This window comes from Tachypleus tridentatus, chromosome 3, assembly GCF_004210375.1.
Source record: "Tachypleus tridentatus isolate NWPU-2018 chromosome 3, ASM421037v1, whole genome shotgun sequence".
NCBI classification, from domain to species: Eukaryota; Metazoa; Arthropoda; class Merostomata; order Xiphosura; family Limulidae; genus Tachypleus; species Tachypleus tridentatus.
The window spans coordinates 31,717,381-31,744,742 of NC_134827.1; the positions used below are offsets into that span (position 1 = coordinate 31,717,381).

Consider the following 27,362-nt stretch of genomic DNA (forward strand, 5'->3'; position numbering starts at 1 on the left):
AGTTGTCTCACTGGCGTTATTAAGTTCAGACTGGTATATTTCATAGTTGTCTCACTGGCCTTATTAAGTTCAGACTGGTATTACTTATATATAACGCGGGTCTATATAGCTTACTATGGTTTGTTTAAGTTGCTTTGTATACATTAGTTGGGTTTTAAAGCCTGGTTTTGTATCAAGTTGTTATCGCCCTAACTCGTCTAATAATACAAAACTATACGCACTACATACATATATTATTAGGTGTGTTGTCCTTACTATTTCCTTATATCCTTCTTGCTAAACTTAGGAACGACATATAACAGAACATTATAGTGAAAATATAAACATATCGTCTACAATGTACAACTGTAGTGTAAATAAATGATACATTACGTATATTAATAAAACTGTGTAATCGTGGTCTCGTGTTTTTTGAATGCCCTGCTTTACAACTATACATTATGCGTTACAAACTCCAAGTAGACAAAAATGAAAACTTACTCTATTTAAATTTAATGGCACTTATAAATAGTAAGCAAACAATACGTGGTTCTTTTGTATACCTGTGGTTTTTCGATTAAAATCCGTTTTGCAACCAGTGTATTCAAACTGTTTACATTCTTTAAATACAATTCCCAAATAACTTTTAAGATATTTTAAAGAAATTATTTATTTTACATTACAATCTCCACATTTCACATCAAAATAGGCTTACATTCGCACAAAAGCAGAAGAAAAAAAACAACCCAGCAACAACATATTTACAAAACAAGGCTCACAAGCTACACGTATGAGTCACGTGTCTCTGGCATATAGAAACATTTCGTCTCCAGGTGGCTCCAGTGGTATTGGTGGAGGAAGAAAAGTTGGTTTCAAGGCTTCGTAAAGTCTATCTGGACGGCATTGCTGTTTTGAAAGAATAAAAACTATACTAAGTCAAAGTTTCTTGTATACTGAAACGCTGTTGACGACAGTAATGTAAGAAATCCGAGCGATCAATAAAAGTAAACAGAAAACAATTCCTATTGGTTTAAAGTACGTCATTCTATGCTATTAATATCCTTTGTAGAAAAACACGGTCATTGCTAGTAAGCGCTTATAAAATTACAGTCTCAACCGAAAGGAAAAATAAATCAGACTGAAAACTAAGTCACCATAATATTAAGAATAAAATAAAAAATAAATGTATGTTTGTCTGTAAGAAATAAATAATAAAATGTAGCTACGTGGAAATGTTCTACCGGAGTATGTTCTTAGCCAATAAAACTGCTTCAAGTTACATCAAAATGTTTTAGTAAAGCATTTATGACGACGGTTGACGAAGAGATCCGAATTCGTTTTGTTTTCTTTCATAAGGTTCAGAGATCAGAATGGATTACCCAAGTTGGATTTTCTGCAGATCGAACCCCAGATTTTGGTGTTAAAACGTTAAATCTTTGTTCTCAGCCTCATGGGAAAGGGACAATTTATTGTGTGTAATGTAATTATTTTCTAATAATAAAGCAAGTAATGACAAACGGCAAAAGGGCTGTCCTATCTAACCATAAACCATCAAAAAAGAAAACTAAAACCTTTTAACAACAGGATAGTTTAGAGACACCACATAAATGAAGTAAAAAGTATATTTGTTAATTAATCAAAACCATGACTATACATAATGAATTAATTATTGTTATGCTATATTGTCAATGGTTACTTTATTACTTATTAAGTAATTATGAGTTTAACGTTCTATTTTTGTCCTTACCAGCAAGATACGACTGTTCAAGGAACTTCATAATTTTGACCATGACGGTAATGTTTACCAAATTTTTTCTTTTCTAATTTATACACTTATATTTGGTCAAAGGGAGGTTTTTAATCTCACGTGATGATAACGTGAGAAGATATGAGCAAAATAAGTTGTTATTAAGTGCAACGGGGTAGTTGAGCACTGGCAGCAGGGGTATCGAAAGCCGGTTGTTGGTGGTTTAAGTCTGCAGACATGAAACTGGGAGACCTAAGTAAGATAACCTTGATGAGGAGAAACCCACTTACAAAAACATGCATCTCAGAACGGCTGGTATGGTATTAACTTTTATTGATAAGGAGAGAACAACGTTTCGACCTTCTTGACCTGAAGATCACCTATGAAGGTCGAAATGTTATTCTCTCCTTATCAGTAAAAGTGTTTAGTACCCACACCAGCCGTTCTGAGACACATTAAAATAACCTTGGCTGTTGGTCACTGTGTTAGCGACATTGTTATTGATACATTAAAATAACCTTGGCTGTTGGTCACTGTGTTAGCGACATTGTTATTGATACATTAAAATAACCTTGGCTGTTGGTCACTGTGTTAGTGACCTTGTTATTGATACATTAAAATAACCTTGGCTGTTGGTCACTGTGTTAGTGACATTGTTATTGATACATTAAAATAACCTTGGCTGTTGGTCACTGTGTTAGTGACATTGTTATTGATACATTAAAATAACCTTGGCTGTTGGTCACTGTGTTAGCGACATTGTTATTGATACATTAAAATAACCTTGGCTGTTGGTCACTGTGTTAGCGACATTGTTATTGATACATTAAAATAACCTTGGCTGTTGGTCACTGTGTTAGTGACATTGTTATTGATACATTAAAATAACCTTGGCTGTTGGTCACTGTGTTAGTGACATTGTTATTGATACATTAAAATAACCTTGGCTGTTGGTCACTGTGTTGGCGACATCGTTATTGATACATTAAAATAACCTTGGCTGTTGGTCACTGTGTTGGCGACATCGTTATTGATACATTAAAATAACCTTGGCTGTTGGTCACTGTGTTAGTGATATTGTTATTGATACATTAAAATAACCTTGGCTGTTGGTAACTGTGTTAGCGACATTGTTATTGATACATTAAAATAACCTTGGCTGTTGGTCACTGTGTTAGAGACCTTGTTATTAATACATTAAAATAACCTTCGCTGTTGGTCACTGTGTTAGCGACATCGTTATTGATACATTAAAATAACCTTCGCTGTTGGTCACTGTGTTAGCGACATCGTTATTGATACATTAAAATAACCTTGGCTGTTGGTCACTGTGTTAGAGACCTTGTTATTGATACATTAAAATAACCTTCGCTGTTGGTCACTGTGTTAGCGACATCGTTATTGATACATTAAAATAACCTTGGCTGTTGGTTACTGTGTTGGCGACATAAGAAACACACACACAATAATGATCCTAAAAATATTGTAGGTACAAAACAAATTAGCAAATAAGTGACTGTTTAGCGTTATTTGTGAAATTAGTCCGACCGTTCGTTTGTTTAGTAGATCTTGTAAACAGATGAGTAAAACGCTTTTCTTACCACTAACTGGACTAGACTATCTCCTATTCATCGAACAAGGCTTAGCATGGCCAGGTGGTTAAGGCACTCATCTGAGGGTCGACCGAATTTTTGTTCACATTACAACTTGTCATATTTATATTGTAGTTCGTTTTCGTACCAATAGTCTAAACAAAAGTCGTGTTTAAATTATTTTTGGTGAGAAAAGGAACTTCCAATGATCAAATAAACAGTAACACAGACTCAAACATCTCGGTGATTAGTTTCATAATTTATTTTTATGTCGTGTTTTTGTTTGTTTGTTTATTTATTGTAAGCGTGACATTTGCCGTTTTAAAAAGAGTACATTATTACCGATGTAAAAAGATTATTTCAATTATTTTAATTACATACATGAACTAGCAGCCACTTAACACAATTCATTGAAACAAGAATTTGTTGGATTATAAAAGGTTTTCTTGACTGTCAGTGTATTTTACCAAAATAAACACAAATATAAACATTGAAATTAGAAATGTATTCGTTCGCTAAATTTTCAAATTATCTCATATATTTCAAGTATAAAAATAAACAGATGTAATTTATATTAGGCTGGATATGGATCCTTTTTCTACACAGTCGACGTAAATGTAAACTAATAATACAACAGGTAGACTTGTGCTGTCATCTAGTGACTGATTAGTGTGTTATGAAAATCGTTTCGAATAAGAACAAATAAATTACTTGTGTTGAATTACAACAGTAATTCACCTTTCATGATTAAAAAACCCGATTAAAAAACGCATTATTATATCCAACCTATAAAACTTTAATACAATTACGCCAGTAATACGAGTTTAAGTATTTATCTATCTTATTATTATAGTGTTATAATATGAACCTAAACACTTTGAATCCAAAATAACAATAGTTCCCTTCATCATATTCGTTCAATATGTTTGAAATCAACTAACGATAAAAGTTAGATCTAAAACAACAATAAATATTCCTTGTCTTGTACTTAAGATTGAGAAACCAATTGCATTTCTTTTTGCTTAAATTTAAGTAAGGGAACTAAATGAAAATCTTTCGTTGGTTTGTTTCAGAGCAAAGCCACACTGGGCTATTTGCTGTGTTTACTACGGGGAATTGAACCTTGGGTTTGGCGTAGTAACTCCATAAACTTATGATTGTCCCGTGGGGGACAATGAAGTAGGCTGAGAACGGCTGCAGAAATAAAATGATGGTAAGTGATTTTTCACGCATAAAATCAATAACAAATGCCATCCTTTCTAGGGTTAATAAAAATTAATGTAGTCAGCTATTGTTTCTTCAAAGTAGAAGGTAGGGAAAAAACAAGTTTAATAACGTGCTTAAGTCTCGGTGATTAAATATTTATTTATTGTTCTTATATCAAAGAACCGAATTACTCTATTGATTTACCTCGTCGATAAGATACTGTCCATGTTTACCTGCCTGCTGATGTAGAGATTGTCCCCACGTTTATCCCGGAATCCTCGGGTCAAAGTCCGAATTGCTGAAGTTCCTGGGTCCCCTAAATGATGCTCATGAACTGTGTCGTAAGGAGTTGCGTAAGGATGACCTTCATCGTCCCCAGGTAACAGAACTGGTGAAATATGGATTTCAGACATTTTATTTTTCATTGATTCTCATCTCAAACATTTGTCTTTACTGTTTTAAAACATCTACACGTCCCTATCAAGAGAACAGTTATGACGTACATACACACCCAATGTTTGGGTACAATTACTGACCGTACTACTGGCAGTCTTGGGTTAATACTAGACGTAATAAAAATTTGGAAGGTTTAGACTAATGACAGATCCTTTTTGAAATATATATGTAAAAACGGTTCAGTTTGGGTTGAGAAAATATTTTACGTTGAGGACCGAACAGCGTTTCGACCTTCTTCAGTCATCGTCAGGTTTACAAAGAAAGAAAGAGGTAACTGACCGGAAGCTGACCACATGTTTGAAAGAGGTTGTGTAACTGAGTGTCGGAATGTAGAGGGCATGCTTAGATGTTTGATTATATTTATTAATACAGGTATAAAGGTGTTCCTTTGTATTGGCTTATTTTGGGCTTGAGTTGTTGCATAAGTAAGGCTTCTTTAATACTGCGTTTGTTTATGTTTGTTTCTTTATTTAGTATTGAGTGTTTTCTATAGTTATGTTGTGTTTATTTGATTTGCAGTGTTCAAAAATGCGTGAAGGTGACTTTTTGTGTTCTTTGAATCTGGTTTCCATTTTTCTACTTGTTTCTCCAATATAGAAGTCGTGGCAGTTATCACATTGTATTTTATAAATAATGTTGGTGTGGTGTTTGTCAGTGTAGTTTTTACATAGTATAGACCTCAGGTTTGTGCCTGGTTTTTGAATAAATTTGGTATTAACTGGAATATCATATTTTGTTACCAGTTTTTGCCAAATGTTGGTTATTTTTCTGCTGATGTCGGGAATATATGGTATGCAGCAGTATATGGTTTCGTGATTTTTTTGATTCGTCACCTTCAGATGTTTTCGAACACTGCAAGTCAAATAAACACAACATAACCATAGAAAACATTCAAATACTAAATATAGAAAATATAAACAAACGCAAAATTAAAGAAGCCTTACTTATACAACAACTTAAACCCAAAATAAACCAACACAAAGGAACACCTTTATACCTAAATTAATATAATAAAATAAATAACATTATATATTCAAACATCTAACCCCGCCCTCTACATTCCGACACTCAGTTACACAACCCCTTTCAAACATGTGGTCAGCTTCCGGTCAGTTACCTCTTTCTTTCTTTGTAAACCTGACGATGACCGAAGAAGGTCGAAACGTTGTTCGCTCCTCTACGTAAAATATTTTCTCAACCCAAATGAGCCGTTTTTACATATATATTTCTCTACAAGTGGGTTTTCTCAACATCACAGATCCTTTTTGACAATATGATCGAATGGCAACCAGACAAAAAACACAATGGTTTCTTTTATAGCCCAATAAGAATTATATTTGTATAAGCGTCATCACTGATAAACTGGAAGACATAAAGTAAATTATATGGCAAGAACAAAGAGAATAAAAAATGAAATGTGTAATTTTGTAATTCGTTTCGAAGTTTGACAACGATTTCACATTCTGACGTAGTTTATATTAAGCTAACATCCAGGTACATATGACTCAGTGTCATATTTTCTTTTCCATGTTCATGTTTAAAACGAACTTTAAGTAAAGAGATATTTAACCTCAGACAAAAAGATTGTGTGAGATAAAATTTCCAATAACTGTCAAGACAGTTATGCTATTATTGTAAAAGATAAATCGAAGTACACGTTACCACTGGCAGATGGCACCACTGATGATATAGGACGAGACTGGCTAGAAGAAGATGATCTTTGTGTTCCATCATCACTGGAAATTCCAGTTGACATGCATCCGTGGTTAGGTGGCGCTTCAATTTCCTTCAGAACCATAGTCTCCGCGGCTCGTCTGGATTTAAACTGTGAATTTCTGGATCCTTCTGATAAATCCAACGATTTTTCTCGTTACGAGCTCATCTCTAAATTATTTCTTGTTATTCAAAGAATAAAACTGAACATAGATCACATAAACAATCAACGCAGTATAATATACTAATACGCATGTAACTATTTTTCGAGATAATGTTTCTAACATTGTAGTTCAACTGCATTTGTTCTGTATTTCTTAATTTTGGACGGCAGTACCACATTTCATCACCAGAATCATTGATGTTTTCTGTTGTTTTTTTTTTAATTTCGCGCAAAGTTACTCGAAGGCTATCTGCGCTAGCCGTCCCTGATTTAGCAGTATAAGACTAGAGGGAAGGCAGATAGTCATCACCATCCACCGCCAACCCTTGGGCTACTTTAACCAACGAATAGTGGGATTGACTGTCACTTTATAACGTCCCCATGGCTGAAAGGGCGAGCATGTTCGGTGTGACGGAGATTCGAGCCCGCGATTCTCGGATTACGAGTCGAATGATTTAACCACGTGGCCATACTGGACCTCCGATGGTACTAAAAAATTCATAGTAAAGGTTTATAAATTGTGCTTTTTGAAAAGATAATTCGAGTAAAAATAAACAATGATATAAAAATCAATAATTGGTGTTAAAATAAATAATAATACCTTATTAACCCTTAACCTTATTCGAATTTGCAAATGACTCATATAAAAATTAATAAAATTTATGTTTCACAAACTTCGTCTAGTTCATACCATAACAGTTGTTCTTTATGAAGTTTCATAATAAAAATAGCGTCTCAACCGCCACCAGTGGAACAGCGATATGTCTGCGGACTTACAACACTAGAATCCGGGTTTAAATACTTGTGGTGGGCAGACCACAGACAGTCTATTCTGTAGGTCTGTGCTTAACTTCAAAACAATAGACTCGACATGGCTAGGTTGATAAGGCACTCGACTCGTAATCCTAGGGTCGTGGGTTCGAATCCCCGTCACGTCAAACATGCTCGTCTTTTCAGCCGTGAAAGCGTTATAAAGTGACGGTTAATCCAACTATTCGTTGATAAGAGAGTATCCCAAGAGTTGGAGGTGGGTGGTGATGACTAGCTGCCTTCCCTCTGGTCTTATACTGCAAAATTAGGGACGGCTAGCGCAGATAGCCCTCGAGTAGCTTTTCGCGAAATTAAAAAAAAAAATTCGTATAATTTACTCTATTCTTTATATTCTATTATAAATCACCCCCAGTGTCTCAGCGATATGTCTACGGATTTACAACGCTAAAATCCGGGTTTCGATACCCGTGTTGGGTTGGGCAGAGCACAGAGAGCCCATTGTGTAGCTTTGTGCTTGAATCAAAAACAAGAACAACCTATTATAAGTCATTCGGCTTACGACGTTTAGGTAAGCAGAAGACAGTTAACCCTTTCTGTGACTTCACGACAACCAAATCACTCGTCATTGTGCTCCTCAATATCTCTAGTTAGTTTACAGTAGATTTAGGCTTACCACTGCTGCTGCTGTGATGGAAACTTCTCTTATTACACAGAACACAGCCGACAACAATGATGATGATGATGATAACAACTGAAGTGATAACAGGCACAATTATGGTGACATCCAAGAGGAAAGGTAATGTTAGCTCAGACTCTTCAGGCCTCGGAGGAGTGGTCAGCACTTCTAACACAGGCCCTTCTGTTTCAGAAAAAAAACAAAAAAAGTTTCGTTTTGAGTTACAGCTTTTACAGAAGAAAAATCAGTTTTTAGAACGTACGACGTTTCGATTACTGGTGGAGCGTTTCAGTATTTAAATCAATATTGAACATCCAACAGTGTATTTAAATTGTGGAACTGATTGTGGCTACTTATTCAAAATGCAATACAAAATGCAATGTAACAGTTGCCTGGCCTTTTTACAAAGGTGAAACAGGACATCAATTGAAGATCAGTTTAATTTGTTTGTTTATTTGTTTTGAATTTCGCGCAAAGCTACACGAGGGCTATCTGCGCTCGATCAGGTTAAAAGAACACCAAAAACACCTTTCGAAAAAATCCGTAAGTATATGAATAAAAACAAAGTGTTTTCTTGAACATAACGTCACAGTGCTAGTCATAAGCCTAACACTAAGAGAAGAAAAAAAATCAGAGAAGGTTTACTAATAAAGTCAGTGAACCCCACAGTCAACAAATACCCACGTGCATCTCTATATATCATTATTTCCCCACACATTCCTAAGCTAGGGCAAATATTTTTCATACAATATTCCATATTATTTTTCGTTTAACCGTACATAAAATCTGCAAAATTCATCCAGACTGATATTTACCAGCATGAGTAACTACAATCAACTCTAGAATATAAATATGTTATTAGATTTTGAATACTGAAACATATTTTACTGTAAAACCACCTGTAGTGGATAATGATCGCATCAGTGATCGAAACGGCTTAACTGTTATAATAATTAATTTTACTTACTGTAAAAGCTGTAAACTGTGATAAAATAGATAAATATTTTGCTAAGAAGTATGAATTTAAAAACACCGAACCAAACCTAACAATGGCAACATGGCCCTCAGGTTCAAACAGTTTTCATGACTATTAGAAGTTACTTTATAATATATATAGAGTAAAGTCTGTTAATAAATAACTCTTAGATTCAAATAGTAAAATTTTCATTCAAACACAAGCCTAATAGAAAAATAAAATTATTGAGTCTTGGAAATGGTAAAATATAAATTGGTTTTAACAATGAAATTCCTGCTGATAACAATACATAAAGATAATACAAAACCTGTTATATTGGTGATGAAGATAAAACACGTGGATTTAACAATGATAACAATGCTTATTGATAGATAAAACATATTATATTGTGATGCAAACAGATTACGTGGTTTTATAAACGTTGTTCGTACTTGATAACAATACAAACAAACCAATCCACCTGACAATGTGTTCTGATTGGTAAAAATGTTTATTAACAATACACAACCTGCTATATCTTCTTGGTAAGGTAAACAGAGCACGCACAGTTTACCAACTACAGTAATGTAATATTTAAAAGAAATAATTCTATAATATAATATAAAATCCGATATGTTCGTGATCCACAAACAATAAGTGCAAAACGACTGGTTTGGGTTGAGAAAATTTTTATGTGGAGGTTCGAACAACGTTTCGACCTTCTTCGGTCATTGTCACGTTTACAAAGAAAGAAAGAGGTAACTGAACGATAGCTGACCACATGCTTGAATGCAGTTCTGTAATTGAGTGTGGAAATGTAGAGGGCGTGCTTATATGTTAGATATATTTATTAATATAGGTATAAAGGCGTTCCTTTATATTGGTTTATTTTGGGTTTAAGTTGTTGTATAAGTAAGGCTTCTTTAATTTTGCGTTTGTTTATGTTTGTTTCTTTATTTAGTATTTGAGTGTTTTCTATGGTTATGTTGTGTTTATTTCACTTGCGGTGTTCGAAAACGTGTGAAGGTGAATTTTTATGTTCTTTGAATCTGGTTTTCTCAACCCAAACCAGCCGTTTTTACACAATTTCTCTACAAGTGGGTTTTCTCGTCATCACTGAATAAATGAAGTCTAATAATACGGTTTGTAATAAGGCTTACTGATACTATAGTATCCACGATACTTGTGATACTAAGAATGGCTCAAAGTATATAGTTCCAAGCATTAAATACTGTTAAAATGCATTAAGGATTTTTAGATAACTATGTTTTTGTTATCAAACTCCAAAGAATCAACCAATTAATTATTTATAATTTTATCTATATAATCTATATAATTATATCCATATAATAATATGCTTGTTCTTGTGTCTGTCACGAAAATGACGTGTGTGCGCATGCGCATTTAGATAGTAGTGCGCGCACGCATTATCGTGAGAGACAAAGTAAGTGTTATTACAATATAGCAGCTGAAACTCGCAAGACATTTGCTCTCATATAAGTGTCTTTATTGCAACAGTGCTTTTTAAATACAAGATTTATATAATAATACATATACATTTATATAATCGTATACATAAAAATATTGTCATACTACAACTCTGCTTTCAGTACGCCTTACAAACATGCGCAGTAAGACGTTTACCCAGAAAAACAGCGCAGGCGCGTGCCTGCGCCAGAGAGCTCTAAAACTCAACAAACAAGTCATCACAATTGCTCCATGAACAAAAAATGTGGAAGTAAATACTCTTTATTAAACATATATTAAATTAATATTAAAATATTGAAGTTTTCAAAAAGGTATGACGTTAAGTCTTGGAACAGCACTATAGATTTATTTATAGATAGTACTAAGTACAATATAGTTTAGCCCTAACTAAGCTAATGTTAAAAACGTACAGAGTACAGTGATTATTCATCTCTTTATCGAACTTAGGCCTAACAGTACTAGAGGTTTTATAGCGTACGACCTAGTGGATATACCCATTTCGGTGTCTACAATTACATTTCATTTGCGTTATTATTCAAATCTTGCATTTAAAGAAATGCTGTTACAATAAATATAGGTAGAATGGAAGAAACGTCATCTGTGATATTGTAATTTTCCTGAAAGGGAGCCGAAGATCATCTGGAGAGTCACCTGTTTTAACTATTTACACCTCTATACAGTAGTGTGTCGTCTGTCAGTTAGTCTGTAGACATTAAAATGACGTCACATAAGGGACTCTTACCAGTTGCAATTTGTACTGTTGTGACGTCACTAAAATATGCACATACCATGAACCACGAGAAGAATTATGCACTCTGTATGCTACAACACAGCACGACATATAAATTTCAAAAGGGAAAATTAAATACATTTGTTACTCTTAATTTTGGTTCTATTCACTTTTGAAACAAATTACTTACGGATGCCCTGCACAAATACATCTAATCATATACCGAATTCAAGATACCTTACCTTCATATGTAATATTCAATGTTTGAAACTCATATTGCGCTTCTGTTGCTCCCGCGCTGCTGTAGGCTGTCACTTGGAGGTCGTACCACGTTCCTGGAGAGAGATTTTGTATTGTGTACTGCGATTGGCTGGAGAGTACTCGTTCTTTTATGGTCCTCCAATGAGAAAGGGGCTTTCTTCGTAGCTTTATCGAAAAACTTTCAATGGGACATCCACCACTTTGCCATGTAAAAAGGTTGAGCCTTGCAGACGTTGTATCAGAGAAAATAAAGTCGTTCTTAGAAGGTGATAGAGGAGCTGAGAAACAGGGAAACATTTGTTACTGAGCAATAGCTTAAGATATAAGTAAGTTGTACGTTAACTAGGGTTAGCATAAGTTAGTGTTAGTTGTACGTTAACTAGGGTTAGTATAAGTTAGTGTTAGTTGTACGTTAACTAGGGTTAGCATAAGTTAGTGTTAGTTGTACGTTAACTAGGGTTAGCATAAGTTAGTGTTAGTTGTACGTTAACTAAGGTTAGCATAAGTTCGTGTTAGTTGTACGTTAACTAGGGTTAGCATAAGTTCGTGTTAGTTGTACGTTAACTAGGGTTAGCATAAGTTAGTGTTAGTTGTACGTTAACTAGGGTTAACATAAGTTAGTGTTAGTTGTACGTTAACTCGGGTTAACATAAGTTAGTGTTAGTTGTACGTTAAAAAGAGTTCACATCAGTTGATGACAGTTGTACGTTAAACAGTTAACATCAGTTGTTGATAGTTGCACGTTAACTAGAGTTCCATTCTAAAATATTTACGGATTGCGACGACTCCTTTTAATATAGCTCAAAGGAAAGACCAATAATATCTGTAATTACAAGTCCATGAAAGGACAAGTTCACCTGTAACAAACAAAGTCAACTGTGACTTAATCTCCCAAGTTTGAAGGACTGACAATCTTACATCTTATAAGGATTGACAGAAACAAACACACGCACTTACACGAAAAACTAAATATTAAATTCGCTTTTGTAGAATGGATGGTTTTAAAACTCTCTCCGAGGGCATATAACACTAATAAATCGGATTTAGATATCTGATAAAAGCAGAACACAGAAAGCCCATTGTGTAGTTTAACCACTAATAAGCATACCAAAAGCTTAAATATAATCAAGACATCCGTTTATATAACCAGTTAGAACAGGTGGCACACTGCATGCTTGCGAACTTACAATGTTAAAAACCTGGTTACAATTACCGTGGTGGGCAGAACACAGTGTAGCTTTCTGCTTAATTAAAAAACAAACAAATAATATGGAGCTGGGAATGTTATTAATATGGTGCTGATCCGTTTGTGGTGTTTTATTGAAATCTATCAAAGATTTAAAATATTCCTTGGGTCGTCCATCACATTACGAATACCTTCCAACGAATGACCACGTGATGGTGTTAGAAGTGTAACTGTGTGAACCTACTTCAGCATCCATAATTGGTCTTCAATTCTGAATTTTGCTTTCTTTTAGCCCTAATTACATTTAAAATATGAGGTTTACGAATGATTTTGAAATATGTTGCGCGACGTCCCTCCTATTTTTTTTCTCCATATATTTGTAATAATACAATAAATTATAACATTTCAAGACGGAAAAAACTTACCAGCGCCATCTGTACGACCAGTCAAGAACTCGCTTGGCTCGCTTCTCCCTACACTGTTCACTGACACGATATAAAATTGATACCTAGAACCACATTTAAGCCCTCTAGCGATATAGGACGTTTCTTGAGAACGAAGGGTGGTCTTCACCCAGTCATGGTGCTCCTCTCTCTGGTATAAAATATATTCTAGGAATAATAACAAAAGTTTTGTAAAATGTTAAAAATAACTAACAGAATACATCTCTTTGTTGGCTTTAAAAATCCAAGACGAAATGAAACAAGTCGTGACGATAATATTAATAAGAGAAAAATAATAGTAACTTATGACAACCTACCGGACAATATAAAATTAGGTTTTAATAAACATTCGTATTGTCACAAAACGAGTATGTTTAAAAACACCCTAATACAAAATAAAATTCGATGAGTTACATGACGGTTATTATATTTAGAAACACGACAGACGACTTATGTTAAATTCTACACTCGTCAAGCAAACTGTGATTTGAAATAAATATTTACAGACGTAAGCTGAGATTTACATAACTTACATTCATGCTCTTTGAAATATTTCTGAACTGAAATCGCAAAGAACTTCTCAGCTGTGAGAAGGCTGTGACAACGTTTGTCTGTTCCGTTTGTTTTTGAATTTCGCGCAAAGCTACACGAGGGCCATCTGCGCTAGCCTTCCTTAATTTAGCAGTGTAAGACTAGAGGAAAGGCAACTAGTCATCACCACCCACCGCCAACTCTTAAACGTCACATTATAATGCCCCCACGAGTGAAAATGTGAACATGTTTGATGTAAAAGGGTTTCGAACTCGCGACCTTTGGATTACGACTCGAGTGCCTTAACCACCTTGTTCGTTCCGTGTATTGTTTTCAGTTTTACTTAAAACAAAGAACACTTCTTATGAACTGTGACGGTTTAATATACAATACAATGTAAATTAACTTCAACAATAAAATTATATTGTTTATGAATGAACAGGCTCACAAAAAAAATCTCTTTAATTTTAAATTGTCCTTCCTTTTCTTAACTAACTATAAACTGTCGTTTATTTATGAATTAATTTTAACTGTCATGTATTTTTAATTATTTTTAAATTGTCTATTCCGAAATAGAGTAAACACAAACCCCTCGGTGGACTCAGCAGATAGCCCAATGTGGCTTTGCGATAAGAAAACAGACAGACAAACAGTAAACATAAACTGTTGTTGTTGTTTTAATTAAGCACAAAGCTACACAGTGGGCTATCTGTGCTCTGCCCACCACGGGTATCGAAACCCGGTTTTAGCGTTGTAAGTCCGCAGACATACCACTGAGCCACTGGGGGTAAACATAAACTGACACAAAAATACACATTTATTTTAGAAGATGTAAAATATTTTATTTAGGCTCACTTGTGACACTTGCTGGTTGATTTCGACCTAAAACTGGAGATTTTGGTAAAACCTACCTGTCACAGGACTATCGAACCTCTGTCTGTCTTTCCAGGAGATTGTCAAAGTGTGTGACGTAGATGAGGTGAGGTCTAGTAGTGGCGACGTAGGAGGCACTGTTTAAAGATTCGTACAATGTATAAACTTGTTACGATATCAATCAATAACATGTTCCATGCAGAACTTGTCAAGATATATTTACTGGTTTATCTATCTCCACTAAGTACGTTAAACCTACAGACAGTTCACAATAATTTTTTTTTTTTTCACACAGCTGAGAATGAAAATTCAATCATAACTTGTTTCGTTAAGATCAAAGCTAACCACGTGCTACCTATTTGCACTACAGTAAACTCACTGATCTCAAATGAAGTGACTGCTGGCGTTTAATAGATGAGGTCGAATGAAGTAACAGACTGTTTAATGAATGTCTCTTGAAATTGTCCAAACATTTTAGTAACACAGAAACAAAGCAACTTTAAACAGTAAGTGGTCTTAAACAATAAATCACGATATATATATTTTTTTTCTCATTTAAAGATTCCAGTTTACCAGCGCATAAGAAAAACATTATTATGGTTCTAAATAAATGTGTGTGATTCAATTTTAGAACACCATATGTTTTATTAACCCTAAAGCTAGCTATTTAAGTGCTCACTACGCCTAACTACTGGGTAAACATAGATAGAATAACAGAAAAACGAAAATCTGACATCTAAAGCTGATTAAGAACGAAACAGCTTAGTAGTTTTACTTTAAGACTTAGTGTGTGATTTAATGATACATTAACAGACAGGTCAAAGAAATAACCACTACTGGGAAAACGTGGAGGAAGTGGCCCTCCCCTTAGACTACAATTGACCATTTTATAATGACTCAAATGGCATTTTGTCTTGGACAAGAACGTGTCTAAAACAACCAAAGGAATGTTTTCTTGGCAAAAACTGGGTTTCAATACTTGTGGTGGACACAGCACAGACTGACTATTATGTATGTTTCTGCTTAACTACAAACAGACAAACTCATCATGATAATGCTATCACAGTTTTCACGACTACGAAAAAGTTACGCATTGACTTAACTTATGTTTAATTAGCACCATTATTAATTAATGGATTCTATTTAGTTTATATTACAATATATAATATCGTGCAATGTATCTAAACAACCTGCCAGGCCATATAACAACAAAGGTTCACATATGGTAATTAACCATACGTTGGCAAGTACAAACTACAAATGCTCAAATGTAACATCCCCATTAAACAAATCAAATGTTAAAACGCGGAATAAATTAATTATCCAATAGCTTAAAAATCATATTGTGTCTTAGGCCTTTCTCACCATCAGCCAACGTTTCAATCAGTACACTCTCGGACAGCGGACCTGATCCTTTTCCGTTAAATGCTTGAACCGAAACGGCGTACTTCGTCGATCGCTGCAAGTTTGTCACGTGAGTTTCCATTTCTTTCTTGTCGTTTATTTCTACAGTTTTGTACATAGACGTTTCTGGTGACGTCACTATGGTATATCTGATGTAGTAACCTTTGATTCTGCCGTTCCAGAATTGTTCTTCTGGCGGCTAAGACAAAACATTAACAGTTTTAAAAATAAAGTGTCCTCTGAGCACACCTCAAACCATCATTCTCATTTAACTTATAACAAATACGTATGTATAAGTTTAGAAGCCATTATTAGCGTTGATATATTACAGGAAGCTAACACTATTCTTTAAGTATTGTTTAGAAATCATTATTACATAACAACAGAAGCGAAGTAACTTTCAGAACAGCCAATGAAATCAAATCACAACAAATCAAAATGTTGGTATCGATATTCTGTTTTATGTCATTCACAATAAGTAGAATCTTCCCCGCGAATTATTCATTTTTATTATATTTACATCTTTGTTTTTCAAACCAAAATAATCCTACATAAAATCTATTTTAACATCCTGTAGAATGAATCAAATAGTTATCCGATTGTTGAAATCCGCCAGTTCCTCGTTGCTGTCCAATCAACAGAGCTCATCGTGTGGTCTGATTCTTACCGTCTAATCAACGGAGCTCATCGTGTGGTCTGATTCCTACCGTCCAATCAAAATGTTAGCTATAGTTACTTTTGCTCAGGCTCTTATTATTAACATATTTTTTGTTTACAGTATTGTTAAACGTGCGTATGTAGTGTGAATACGCACCTAAATTCACCAGATCCTCAATGTGGATTTACACCGCTAGAAACCGGGTTTCGATACTCGTGGTGGATAGAGCACAGGTAGCCCTTCATAGAGCTTTGTTCATAATTCAAATCAATCATTCGATCAACCATTTAACCCATTTTCAAAACAAATTCCAAAGATGTCAAAAGTTTCTCCTTTGTTCCCCGAACTTTTGTTTTTCTTTTTTGGTGAAATTTACCCACAATTCATAGTGCAATTTGACCTTTCTGATTTGAGAGATTTTTAAGATATAATGCATTCAGGCGTTAACGAACCAATCAAAAAACGGCAGAATCTAATGATTGGATTATTTGGTTTATTTGTAGGAGAGAAATGTCAGACTTAAATATTTTGTAGTCTTGTGGTGAGTCAGTGCTATGTCTGCGGTCTTATATCGCTAAAATCCCGGACTTTATCCCTTGCGGTGAAAGCAGACAGTCCATTGTGCAGTTTTGTGCTTACAAACATAACAAAATAATAACAACTAACCAAAAAAATTCACGTAAGAACCTCGTTGTCTTTTGAAGTACTCATTAATTTACAAGTTATTTAATGTTTTATATTACTTCACTATAGTTTATTTGCATGCGATCAATAAATTCAATTAACCTTTTGACTGCCAAGTATTTCAGCTGCTACAATACAACTCTAATGGTTCTTCATTTTGTAACTTTTTCGTGACGCCATTTTGGATCGAAAGTGAAATAATTTGTAAGTAGGTCAAATGCATGTATGGTGCTGACATCTAGCGTTGAAGTTAGATATTATTGAGAACGAATTAACTTGTCCGTAGCACTGTGTTACCGATCGGCTTGGACGAGTTATCTCGTCTACGGCACTGAACAGGTTAAGAAAACAGTAAAGAATTTCGACAAATAGTTTTATTTTACGTTTTTGTATGACCAAAAGTGCTTATATGCCCAGAAGTGTTTCTTTCCTAATACAACATAAGAATAAAAAACACGTTTTGTAAAAATAATAAAGATGAAACATTATAGAATGGACGGCAACTGCCTGTGGTGGAGGCACAAGTAAAGAGGACCACGTTTCGAAAGTCTTCCGCCTTTCGTCTTCAGAAGACTTTCGAAACATTGTCCTCTACACTTGTGTCTCCACAACAGGCAGTTGCCGTCCATTCTATATAGTTTCATCATGAATTCTCTGCCTAAACAATCTATCAAATAATAATAAAGATAATTTTTATAATTCTGTTACACAAACTAAAGTATGACTATGCCTACAATATCACAACTGTAACTACGTCTACAATATCACAATTGTAACTACGTCTACAATATCACAACTGTAACTACATCTACAATATCACAACTATAACTATATCCAAACCTATTCACCATCTGAACTGTCGTGTGCTTTGATTCATACTGTCCAATCATCGTCGTGTGGTTTGATTTATATCATCCAATCAGAACTTTACACGTAGTAATTTTTAACACAAAAATAGTTATCTTGGTGCCGGCTCTAAAGGTATGTTTAACTATTGACTTGAGAATAGAGATGACAGTTCGGTGATAACCGTACGACTAAGATGTCTTCTTAAATAAGAAGAAACTTTCCCAATAACGAAGTTAATCAAGTTGATAATAATTTAACTCACTTAATCAACTGCACGCCATAACAACTGCTGTTCATCGAGTTGATACCTTGATCTCTACTATGCTCTGTCTTATAAAAGCCAAGCTGGTATCGAGTGAAAGGTCTCGTCAGCACCGGCTATTGCGGATATAATGTGTTTAACTTATGGTCACGTATTATTATTTATTTATTCTCACACATTTCTGATATTGGCTTGGAACACCAGGTGGCTGCACAAAAAGTTCGCTGGAAGGACTACAAAACTGTGAGGAAGAGGTCACATGGGGGACCTGACTGCATTATATTCGGGTCAGTAGCACGTGTACAGTGTCCAGAAATGTTACCAGCCGAAGAGAATCGAAAATTCTGTATTACAAGCACATATTACGAAGCAATGTGTCATGTTTTGCTTTGCAAACATAAACAGCCCTTCGCTTCGAGCAAGGTTTGGACGATTTAAATTAGAGCAGTAAATTTCGAGTTCGAACCACACAGATATTTAACAATTGCCAATATACTTTTTCCCTGTTCTCCTTGCTCTGGCATACTATCCAATTTCCGGTTATTAAAAGCGGTGGATAGAGCTCCCTGTTCATAGAACTGGTGTTTCATCACTACACCAGTCTCTTGTTCCTACACTGTCTCAGAACTGCATCCACAACTAATGGACGCAAAAAACAAGCAAGCTTCAACATGTGTCTGGAGTGTCGGTATGAGATATTTTGCGGTTAAAGCTCGAGGGATTATTGAGGTAATAAAGAACTTTAGATTTTCTTTGCCCTTTTCGTGGTAGTAGTGAGGGTTGTACTTAAAGATTTATGGTTTTAGAATACTTGAAATGATTAATATGGCATATTTGAAGATGCTTCAAGCAGTCAGGGGAAGTTAAGAGAGCTAGAAGTGACTCGAACAAAGAAATATTAGCTTCCCTTACAAAGATGTAATGTGGTAGGTGTCTGTTAGAAATCATATAAAGAGTTTCCTAACATTATGATATGACAGATGTAATGGCGGTAAATTAAGTTAAAATATCCGATTATTTCATAAAATATTTTACTGAATCTTCGAACCAAAACACACTGAACGAGTATATTACTCAAGAAATTTGACACTACGTAAGAGTTCCATCTATCGGTATACTGTTCAAAAGTACCACTTACTTCCCACGAGACCTTAACTGAATTTGGCCCTGTTGCTGTGGTTTGCACGTTCAGTGGAGGTGCCCCTGGTGCTGAGAACAGTTATGAACAGAACGTTAGAACGACAAAAATAAAACAAAATGCCGAAAACCTTTATCTTTTGTATTTCTAATATTTAGCAATAATTTTTTTTTTTAAATAATCAATTTTTTGGGTAAAATTAACTGTAAAACTAATATTCATTCAAATGTTAACAACACTTCTATAACATTTAGCTATGTAAGTATATTTACTCCAGCTCTGTTATTGAATATTTCTAAATTAAAATGTTACTCAGTGATGGGTTCAACGCACCGCTGTGGAACTCTTTTACAAAATTATCGCTTAGCAACAGCATGACACGAGTAAAAGCGACATCTAACAAAATTCCAATTTAACAATATTTATTTAAAATTCTTTAAGCTGGAATATTATATTATTTTTCGAGCGTAATCTTTTACCTGTAAAAGTAAAATCTAATCACGTGGAATTTTTGAAGTAAAAATATTTTCAACTTAGAGATAAACCCAATCAAATTATCATTCATTAGTTATTTTGTATAATATCTGGTGCAAATATAACAGTGTTCGTGATGTTTATTTACTTTGGATTTCACATTATTTTTTATTAAAGCTTCCAAAATATTTTTTTTTGTTTACACATAATATTTCACACGTTTAAAAAATTTATTTTGTATTAACTAGAATGATATATTCAGGATTACGGTGCTAAATATCGGTTTTCAATACCCGTGGTAGGCACAGCATATATAGCCCATTGTGTAGCTGTGTACTTATCAACAACCAAAGCAATACTTTTGGTTTTTCCATGTTCTTAGCATCTAGTAATTATGTCCTTAGCATCTAGTAATTATGTTCTTAGCATCTAGCAGTTATTTCACCACTTAACTGTTTTATCTATATATAAATGTTTTTGCAGTCCATGCATTTCATTTTACAAATATTTCATTATTATATTTTATTGTTTATTTTTGTAATTCCGTTAGATGTCTCTGTCATCATTGTAGTGCTGTTTCCATGGAAACGTTTGTGAAAGATCCTCAGTGTAATACCAAATGTATCACTATGTAACATTTTGTCTAACGAAGGTTCCAGTAAAGGAGCTAAAGGGTGAAACAACTAGGTGCAATTGTTCTGCGCCCCTTGAATTGAGGATCTAGCCTAACTAAGAAAAAAATATTAAAATATTTAATCAAAAACTGAATTATCATGGGTAAACATGTTTGAAACTGAGTTTTCTATAACGATAGCGATTTTAATTATTTCATATTAACATATTATGTAATTTTTCATTAATACATTCTCACAGCTTGAAATGCTCAGAATATGACTAATAGGTAGTATTTATAGTTTCTTGATCGCTCAATTTGCTGATATACAATACAGCAAACTCGGGTTCGATTCCCGTGATGTACAGAATGCAATATCCCATTGTGTGCATCATACAATGATTTATGTATCAAGTTTCCTTTTGCTAGCCCTACAGAATTATTCTAGGCTATCTAAAGCCTTAACTCGGCCCTGGTAAGTACCATGGACACTTTTATGAACGTTCTCCACTGTTGTGCTGAACCAATGACCAGGTCACATCTTATATGACAATTGTTATTTATGTGGGAAAAATATCTTAGAAATTTGATTTATCCCAACATTTTACTGCGTCAAGTAGCTTCATTTGCTTGGAATGTTTCACTTTTATTGCATAACAATATCTAATGCTTTGTTTGTTTTTGAATTTTGCGCAAAGCTACACGAGGGCTATCTACGCTAGCCGTCCCTAATTTAGCAGTTTAAGGCTACTGAGAAAAGTAGGCTAGACATCACCACCCACTGCCAACTCTTGGGCTACTCTTTTACCAACGAATAGAGGGATTGACCAACACATTATAACGCCCCCACGGCTGAAAGGGCGAGAATGTTGGTACGGCAGGGATTCGAACTCGCGACCCTCAGATTACGACTGGAATGCCTTAACCCACTTCGATGTGTCGGGCAATAAATCTAATCCTAATAGAAATATTATTTACATAGATTAATACTTAAATGATATTATGTTCCACGTAGGAATTGTGCTGAACTAGAATTAGCGTAAAAATTGTAGTATATGTTTATTGTACTACCACGTTCATATCATATTTTAACTCATATTTTGAGCACAAGTGAGGTCAGATGTCAAGTAACACATCTATAAAAAAACTTGTGTTGTATTACGTATTCGAAATACAACTCTAAATAAATATTTATTTTATGATATCTGATGGTAACCAACATATATTATTATTTGATATATAGAAATCCCCGTACAGAGTAATATAATTATAATGAACGTCTGAAATTTAATATTTTATTTTTTTCTGGTTGTTGCATATTTAACTATAAAAATGTACTTCTTCAAAGTGTTAGACGTAATAATGAACATGTAAATAATATAGAAAACTAAAAATATTTTCATTATTTCCAGTTACCTTCTTCTTCTGTTTCTGCCGTAGAGATGGTGCTGTAGTTACTCTTTCCAACAGTGTTCTCGGCAAAAACACGCACCTTGTAAATTGTGGCGGGAGTAAGTCCGTGAATGATTACAAATGTTTGAGGGGAAGGAACACTTATTTCTTGCCACGTGTCTAAACCAATAGAAAAATACAAAAATTTGACATGCGTTCTCAGTAATGTGTAGATTTACATAGAGAAAGTTCTTATATTTTTTGTGAACCACTTATCTAACTAATTATCACAAAACGTTGTTATTTTTTTAAATTCACTAACCTAATATCTACACAGCTGTCTGTTTCTGTCTCTAGTTTGTTCAATATTGATTTGAAACATCTTCATCAGTTAACCTTTCAGCGGCACAGCGATACGTCTGCGGATTTAGAATGCTAGAAACCGAGTTTCGATACCTGCGGTGGGCGGAGCACAGATAGCCCACTTTGTGTATAAAACCAATCAATCTTCATTAATTATTATCGATTCGAAATAATAGGAACCGAAAAGTAGAACAGTAAAGACCAGAGGTCCAATATTACATCTGAAGGCTTATTAAAAAGGATTTCGATGCCCGTGATGGACACACAAACTGATAGTCCACTGTGTAGCTTTACACTTGACAATAAAACAACAACGATCGTGGTGTAACGAGTTTGAATGTTTTATAAGTGGCCCTTTGAAGGTGTATAAGTTATCGTTCCGGGCTGCAGTTTAAAAGATCCAAGGTTTTAACGTTGGTGTGTCACTGAATAAGTTCCGCACGTTTAGGCGTCAGGGCTTTATCACCGTGCTACTAAATCCCACTATTAGATTAGGGGTTTGAGACAGCGAATGATCCTAACTGGTCGTCGTTACATTTGAGCCCGACATGGCCAGGTGGTTAAGACCCTCCAATCACACCAAACATGCTCGTCCTTTCAGCCATGGGGGCGTTAAATGTTTCAACCAATCACACTATTCGTTAGTTAAAAACGTAACCCAAAAGTTGGTATTTGGTAGTAATGACTAGCTGCCTTTCCTCTAGTCTTACACTGCCAGCGCAGATTACACTCGTATAGCTTTGCGGGAAATTCAAAGTAAGCAAACAAACAAATCTTTTCTTTTATCGGCAGTTTACGTTACGTCTCACAACGCTTGGAAACTTAAGAATTTCTTATATGATCGTCAAACACACCTGTCTTACAAAGCGATCTTCGGACTGAGATAATTAATACTAATAGCCTCTATCCTAAAGGGACCCGGCATGGCCAAGCGTGTTAAGGCGTTCGACGCGTAATCCGAGGGTCGCGGGTTCGAATCTCCGTCGCACCAAAACATGCTCGCCCTTTCAGCCAAGGGGGCGTTATAATGTGATGGTAAATCCCACTATTCGCTTGTAATACAGTAGCCCAAGAGTTGGCGGTGGGTTTTGATGACCAGCTGCCTTCCCTCTAGTCTCATCACAATATAACGATCCCACGACTCAAAGGGCGAGAATATTCGGAAAAGGTTATTGAAAAACCATGACCTTGTCCATCAGACTGTTATAGAGGACAATTTAGTTTGGTTTGAATTCCGCGATAGCCGCTCCTGACTTAACAGTGAAATACTAGAAGGAAGGCAGCTAGTCATCACTACCCACCGCCAACTCTTGGGCTACTCTTTTACCAACGAATAGTGAGATTGACCGTAACATTATAATGCCCCCACGGCTGAAAGGGTGAACATGTTTGGTGCGACCTGGATTCGAACCCGCGACTCTCAGATGACGAGTCGAACGCCTTAACCCACCTGGCCATGTCGGGCCTCCAGAGATGGAAATCTGATAATCTTACCCTCTCCTACAAACTGGAGTTGTCAGTATTCTAGTTAAAGCCCCATGATCGTGCACCTCGCTAGTCATTACTATCATGTTCTTAACATATTTTACACCCGATTTTGTTCTAAACACTCAGTTACACATAAACATAGAGTCAAGTATAGAAAGAACATTCATGGTAAAGAATTTCCTCTTTTCATTTATGTAATATACATAACACAGTGGTGTGGGAGAATTATGTAATATACATAACACAGAGGTGTGGGAGAATTATGTAATATACATAACACAGAGGTGTGGGAGAATTATGTAATATACATAACACAGAGGTGTGGGAGAATTATGTAATATACATAACACAGAGGTGTGGGAGAATTATGTAATATACATAACATAGTGGTGTGGAGAACAATGTAATATACATAACATAGTGGTGTGGGAGAATTATGTGATATACATAACATAGTGGTGTGGGAGAATTATGTAATATACATAACATAGTGGTGTGGGAGAATTATGTAATATACATAACACAGAGGTGTGGGAGAATTATGTAATATACATAACATAGTGGTGTGGGAGAATTATGTAATATACATAACATAGTGGTGTGGGAGAATTATGTAATATACATAACACAGTGGTGTGGGAGAATTATGTAATATACATAACATAGTGGTGTGGGAGAATTATGTAATATACATAACATAGTGGTGTGGGAGAATTATGTAATATACATAACACAGTGGTGTGGGAGAATTATGTAATATACATAACACAGAGGTGTGGGAGAATTATGTAATATACATAACATAGTGGTGTGGGAGAATTATGTAATATACACACAACATAGTGGTGTGGGAGAACTATGTAATATACATAACACAGTGGTGTGGGAGAATAATGTAATATACATAACACAGAGGTGTGGGAGAATTATGTAATATACATAACACAGTGGTGTGGGAGAATTATGTAATATACATAACACAGTGGTGTGGGAGAATTATGTAATATACATAACACAGTGGTGTGGGAGAATTATGTAATATACATAACACAGAGATGTGGGAGAATTATGTAATATACATAACACAGTGGTGTGGGAAAATTATGTAATATACATAACACAGTGGTGTGGGAGAATTATGTAATATACATAACACAGTGGTGTGGGAGAATTATGTAATATACATAACACTGTGGTGTGGGAGAATTATGTATTTCCTTTTTTACAGCTTTTGGGTTTACATTGATATCAGCTCATTCATTTATTCACAGTTATCCAGTTTTTTAAAAGTATAAAAAAGTTTTCTGAATGGGTATTGATGTCACAGATGAACAACAGGTGTCTCTTTAAATAAAGTCAACAGAGCTCACCTTACCATCACACAGGATTGGATGTGGCCTTTCACAAAAGATTTCCCATTCAACTCACCTGAAACGTCGGAAGCGTATTCAACACTGTAATGTGTGATGGCGCTGTGACCATCAAAGGGTTTCCTCCAGGTTACAGTCAAACTTCTTCCGGTGCTATTTTCAATTCGTACACCAGAGGGCGCAGACGGCGTCTCTGTAAAGACACTGTTCTATCCGTAAAGCTTGTCAAAGTTGAAAACTGCATGAAAAAGGCAAAAATCTAATATTCTTTATCTGAATAATAGCATGTATGAATAATTGGCTGTTATAACCACTTTGGTTAACTGATAATCCATATTCTCAACCAGAACCGGGAGATTTTATAGTCCAAAAATTGTTTCAGTTACACAAATAACTGGTTAATTTTCTTCTCGTAAGACAGTGAAATCGACTGAATATTAGCTGGAAGAATGAATGAACAAGAGTTCCCTCCTCTTTCGATTTTTTATTTAAAGGTTTTATATATAAGATTGGTATGTTCTTCCTTTCGCTTACATGTCTGATATGGTTATTTTAAAGATTGGTTTAAAGAGATTTTTTAAAGCAATTCTAGGACTGAACTGGATTTCAAAAAGAGCTTGAAGCAAAATTAATAGAATAGAAAGTATCTTGGATTTGATATATCAAGTTGCATGCATACAGTGATTAGATGTTTCCTAAAAAAATGAATTCTACGTCCTTCAACCAAAATGAAATGATGCAGGTCCAATCATATTAATGAAGACATAACGTTCTAAGCAAGCCGTTTTTACAGACTTCAAACGTTACTTATAAAATACTCTGTAATTCAAGAAATAGCAAGTGGTAGTCAAGACAGTATGTATGTGATTCAAAATTACCTTGCCTGCAGAAGTTTTTAATTTCATTCAGAGAATTGTCCTGAGGCAAAAAAAAACAACTGGTGGTCGACAGATGGAGCCACAAACAAAGTAGAGAGATACCGTTTTTACTTTTGTTTTCCCCATCGCACTAAATATGCTCGCCCTTTCAGCCGTAAGGGTGTTATAATGTGACGGTCAATCCCGCTATTCGTTGGTAAAAAAGCAGCCCAAGAGTTGACGGTGGGTGGTGATGACTAGCTGCCTTCCCTCTAGTCTTACACTGCAAAATTAGGGACGGCTAGCGCAGATAGCCTTCGAGTAGCTTTGGACGAAATTCTAAAACAAACAAATAAACATGCTTTTGTTTTTGTTTATTTTCGCCCAGTGCTACACGAGAGCTATCTGCGCTAGCCGTCCCTAATTTAGAAGTGTAAGGCTAGAGGAAAGGCGGCTAGTTATCACAACCCATGACTAGGTGCGAAAAAAGTAGTAAGATGATGTAACGTATGTTTTAATTCGTTTTATTTCTTTAGGTTACTCTGAATTCTGCGAACATAAATGGTAATCATTATTCAGTGAGGAGTCTAGTAGGGGCAAAGAATATTTAGATATCACAAAAACGAATAAAGACACTGCCTTTAATAAAGTAGGACGGGTATTCATCGATTACAAAAATAATACATTAGAAATGATATATATTTATTATGTTTAGTAAGTTTATTTTGCTTTGGCCTAATCTAGAACCAAACGAAATATTAATTGTTTCAGGTTTCAAGACAAATGGCTAATGATAGGAGACGTCGCACATATAAATCTGAACTTGGCCCGGCATGGCCAAGCGTGTTAAGGCGTGGGACTCGTAAGCTGAGGGTCGCGGGCTCGCATCCCCGTTGCGCCAAACATGCTCGCCCTTTCAGCCGTGGGGGCGTTATAATGTGACGGTCAATCGCACTATTCGTTGCTAAAAGAGTAGCCAAAGAGTTGGCAGTGGGTGGTGATGACTAGCTGCCTTCCCTCTTGTCTTACACTGCTAAATT

The 27,362-nt window shown here is 35.2% G+C and overlaps 1 protein-coding gene across 1 annotated transcript in view; it reads right to left on the reverse strand.

The window, feature by feature from the left end:
- Positions 1–631: 631 nt before the first annotated feature.
- The window catches only part of LOC143245782 (cell adhesion molecule Dscam1-like), a 100,417-nt gene continuing 73,686 nt past the window's right edge, over positions 632–27,362 (reverse strand). Inside the window, exons 11-21 of the mRNA XM_076492036.1 lie at positions 25,524–25,658; positions 22,269–22,424; positions 19,766–19,836; positions 16,136–16,373; positions 14,809–14,907; positions 13,349–13,534; positions 11,719–12,015; positions 8,301–8,486; positions 6,643–6,825; positions 4,758–4,912; positions 632–885 (exon numbers count right to left, since the gene is read on the reverse strand). Of these exons, the coding sequence (XP_076348151.1) occupies positions 775–885; positions 4,758–4,912; positions 6,643–6,825; positions 8,301–8,486; positions 11,719–12,015; positions 13,349–13,534; positions 14,809–14,907; positions 16,136–16,373; positions 19,766–19,836; positions 22,269–22,424; positions 25,524–25,658 (1,817 nt within the window). The 3' untranslated portion in view covers positions 632–774. The remainder of the gene's footprint in view (positions 886–4,757; positions 4,913–6,642; positions 6,826–8,300; positions 8,487–11,718; positions 12,016–13,348; positions 13,535–14,808; positions 14,908–16,135; positions 16,374–19,765; positions 19,837–22,268; positions 22,425–25,523; positions 25,659–27,362) is intronic.